The sequence below is a fragment of the Rattus rattus genome, chromosome 3 (assembly GCF_011064425.1).
Source record: "Rattus rattus isolate New Zealand chromosome 3, Rrattus_CSIRO_v1, whole genome shotgun sequence".
Classification (NCBI taxonomy): domain Eukaryota; kingdom Metazoa; phylum Chordata; class Mammalia; order Rodentia; family Muridae; genus Rattus; species Rattus rattus.
In genome coordinates this window covers 35110119-35113454 of record NC_046156.1, presented here as the reverse complement: position 1 = coordinate 35113454, position 3336 = coordinate 35110119, and the positions used below count along the sequence as shown (strand labels likewise).

General features: G+C 37.1%; 1 protein-coding gene across 1 annotated transcript; it reads left to right on the top strand.

Moving 5' to 3' along the window:
- Positions 1-2612: 2612 nt before the first annotated feature.
- LOC116895329 (40S ribosomal protein S24-like) lies at positions 2613-2993 on the top strand. Its single transcript, XM_032896636.1, has one exon. It carries the CDS (start codon positions 2613-2615, stop codon positions 2991-2993), a length of 381 nt encoding a protein of 126 aa, XP_032752527.1.
- The last annotated feature ends 343 nt before the right edge of the window (positions 2994-3336 follow it).

Sequence of the window (3336 nt, the reverse complement as noted above, 5' to 3'; positions counted from 1 at the left end):
CCATGTTAGCAATTTGTGTTTTGCCAGGAGTGAATACAAGCAGAATAGAGAAGATGTATAGTGTCTGCTATCACTGTTAAGGGATGCGTCTCCTGCTAACTGTTCCTCTTCCATTAGCCTTGGATTCTTGATGTGAGCTGTTTTATCCCAACCCTAGTAACTTGATATACAGATATGATCTGAGAATTATTTACTCACTGGCAGATTCTGAATCTACAGCATGGTTGGTTTCTTAGGATAGAATTCATGAGTAACCTGCGACCAACTGTGCTTTTAAATGTGGCCCTCGATGAACATAGAAATGTCGGACATATCCCGATAATAATCAAACATAGTCGTAGTTCTTTCCTTTATGTTGGACAAAACCATCCCCAACTTGAAGCAGTGTTGTTTTGATGAGACTCAGAGAAACCACATTAAATTTAATTTATTAACATTCCTTCATGAGGAGAGTAGGGAAGATTGCAGACTTGCAGGGCTCATGGGACTCTCCTGTAGCTCACAGAAACCTCACAAGTGTAATAAATTATTCTAAGTTCTTTCCAATCCCTGAGCCTCAGGTGGTAGACAAAAGGTCACAAAAGGCCACACGTCTGGGAGAATAAAAATTTGGAAGTTTCCTGAGGTGAGTGCCGAAAGAACTCCAGTGTTACCGTTTTCAGTGGTTGATTTCTGTATCAGGGTGGGCTTCTGATGTTATAACTGTTTGTGTGTTATCCCTGCCAATGGTACACAACTCCTCATCCATGTTCCTACTGCAGTTAGCCCTAATAAATACCTTATTGGCCATCAAAGTGTATATTGCTGTTGCAGACTCTTTTACTGGGGTAGTAGATGTGTATGTGTGTGAGTTCTGCCTCCCTCAGGAAAAGTCTGCCATACAAGACAATCAAAAAAAATATTTTTGTATATTAAAGTTTTGATATATAGTTCTATGCTCCTTAATCAAATTTTCAGTAAAAGATGGGGACTGTGGCCTTTCCCCTTGAATCTCTGTAGGCTTACGCCTGTTTCAATGACTAGATGCAATAGAATTGGTATTATGTGACCTTTGAAGCTAGTCATAAATATTCATCTATTTTCTACTTTGCACCTTGCTATCTTTTCTCTGTGATCCCTATGTCATCATGGAAAAGAAAACAAAAATTTGACCACATAAATTGAAAAAGTCAAGACCTGTCTTTCTGGTATAGAATTGAAGAGTACAGGTCTCAAATCCTCAGCAGCTATCTGTCTGTTAATTGACTCATGCAAAGCCAAACCTATGAAAATGGACCCTGGTATCTTGTCACAAAAAAAAATAGCAAAATAACTAAGACATACTACACTCAAAAGAATTTAGGATGAAATCTGCAACAGTACAATGAGTTTACTTGCAATTTTGGCTAGTAGAGGAACCAGAAAGAAAAATTTTCTGCTCAACAGGTCTGTAGAAGTCTGGAATTTTCTATAAATCTGTTAAAAAGAGGCTAGGACCTGTGTTGAATTACCTTTGAGACAGTCTATTTCGTGTTTTTCTAAGAGAATGGGGGTCAGGGACTCAGATTATCTCCAAGAGTGATTTTCATTAAGTCGAGGCACTGATAAACCTGGCATTTAAAGGATTCCCTATTTGGAAAGAGAAAATGCCCTGGATGTAGGCTTACTGGAACCTAAGCCCACTCTGGGGAAAGACAGTTCTTTGTGTATAGTTCCACTCCCTTGATAGAAGGAAAGTGAGAATATTTTTGTTTCTTTTATTTGGAAGTCAGTTTCAGGATCTGTGTTTCTATTCAAAGTAAGATGATAGTCTAAGGAAGGGACCCAGGTATAGAGTTCTCTACTTCCTGGCCTGTGGTCTGAAACACTCAGTAAGATACATTTGTGTGAAGAGTTCTTGCTCTTGTGAGCCCTCTCCTGACCACTGTGTTCTCCTACTCTTTTCTGTCTCCTTTGCCTTTCGCTCCCATGGGAAGGTAAGATGACTCTAAAGATTGTATTTGTGACATTTATGTAAGGACTACACTGATCTATTCTTTTTTTCTGAGACTTGATGAAGAAAAGAGATTAGAGATATCTAAGAGATAACTAGAGCATGGTGTTTTCTAATTCCAAATATACTGACCTGCCAATACTCATATTTAGAAAAATTAACCATCTTAGGAAGGAAGTATATGTTTCACTTCATATAATTCTAAAAATACATATAGGATATAATTTCTCATTTATAAGAGGTGTATCTAAAATAATTTTATTAAATAAGAATAAATCAATTCAAAATTTGGAATGAGTCCTTAAGAATTTATTACAAAAATTTATCATAGATATTACATTCAAAGTAAGTTGCTTTATACATGTACATATACATAAACATATACAGAGTAAACGGTTTTACATGTGGATGCTTTACTACTGTATGCTCGAGCTATTTAAGAAGCTGTTTATGAAAACATTTTATTGATGACTCTATAGATCTATGATGGTAATACACCACTGTTTTTCTCCATTATTCATTGTGGCATTGATATTAAAAATTCATTTTAACTCATTTCTAGCTCTGGGATATAGTTGTGTTAATTTTTTTAATCTTAAAATAATTGGCCTTGCTCTACAGCTCCGGCACCGTAGCCATCATGAAGGACACGGTAACCATCCAGACCAGGAAGTTCATGACAAACCGTCTGCTTCAGTGGAAACAGACGGTCACTGATGTCCTTCATTCTGGGACGGCCACCGTTCCAAAGACAGAAATTCGGGAAAAGCTGGCCAAGACGTACAAAACCACACCAGATGTCATCTTTGTATTTGGATTCAGAACCCACTTGGGTGGTGGCAAGACAACCGGCTTTGGCCTGATCCAGGATTCTTTAGATTATGCGAAGAAGAATGAGCCTGAACACGGACTTGCAGGACATGGCCTTTATGAGAAGAAAAAGACCTCCCGCAAACAGAATGAAGACGGTCAGGGGACTGCAAAGGCCAATGCTGGTGCTGGCAAAAAGCCAAAGGAGTAGCTCTGCGATGACTTGATGTTCTGCTGTGATATGCAAATTTCTGAGAGGTAAAATAAACCAAAAAGCTTCTGTGAAAAAAAAAATTGGCCTTTCACATCAATAAGCAATTTTATTCATATAAGATGAAAAGGTTAAAATATAAGGCTTTTATCTTCTACTTAAAACAATGGATATTTACTTATTAAAGATAATAACTATTGAAAATTTTAACCATGAACAAATACAAATATTACATTTAGACTTGGCAATTTCTTTTTTTTCTTCTTTTTTTCTTGGATATTTTATGAACTTATATTTCAAATGTTACCTTCTTTCCCCCCTCTCCCATGTCACCTTCTCCCTC

What these genes read in the sequence shown, in the direction of transcription:
- LOC116895329 (XM_032896636.1), top strand. Translation starts at nt 2,613, where the DNA reads ATGAAGGACACGGTAACCATCCAGACCAGGAAGTTCATGACAAACCGT.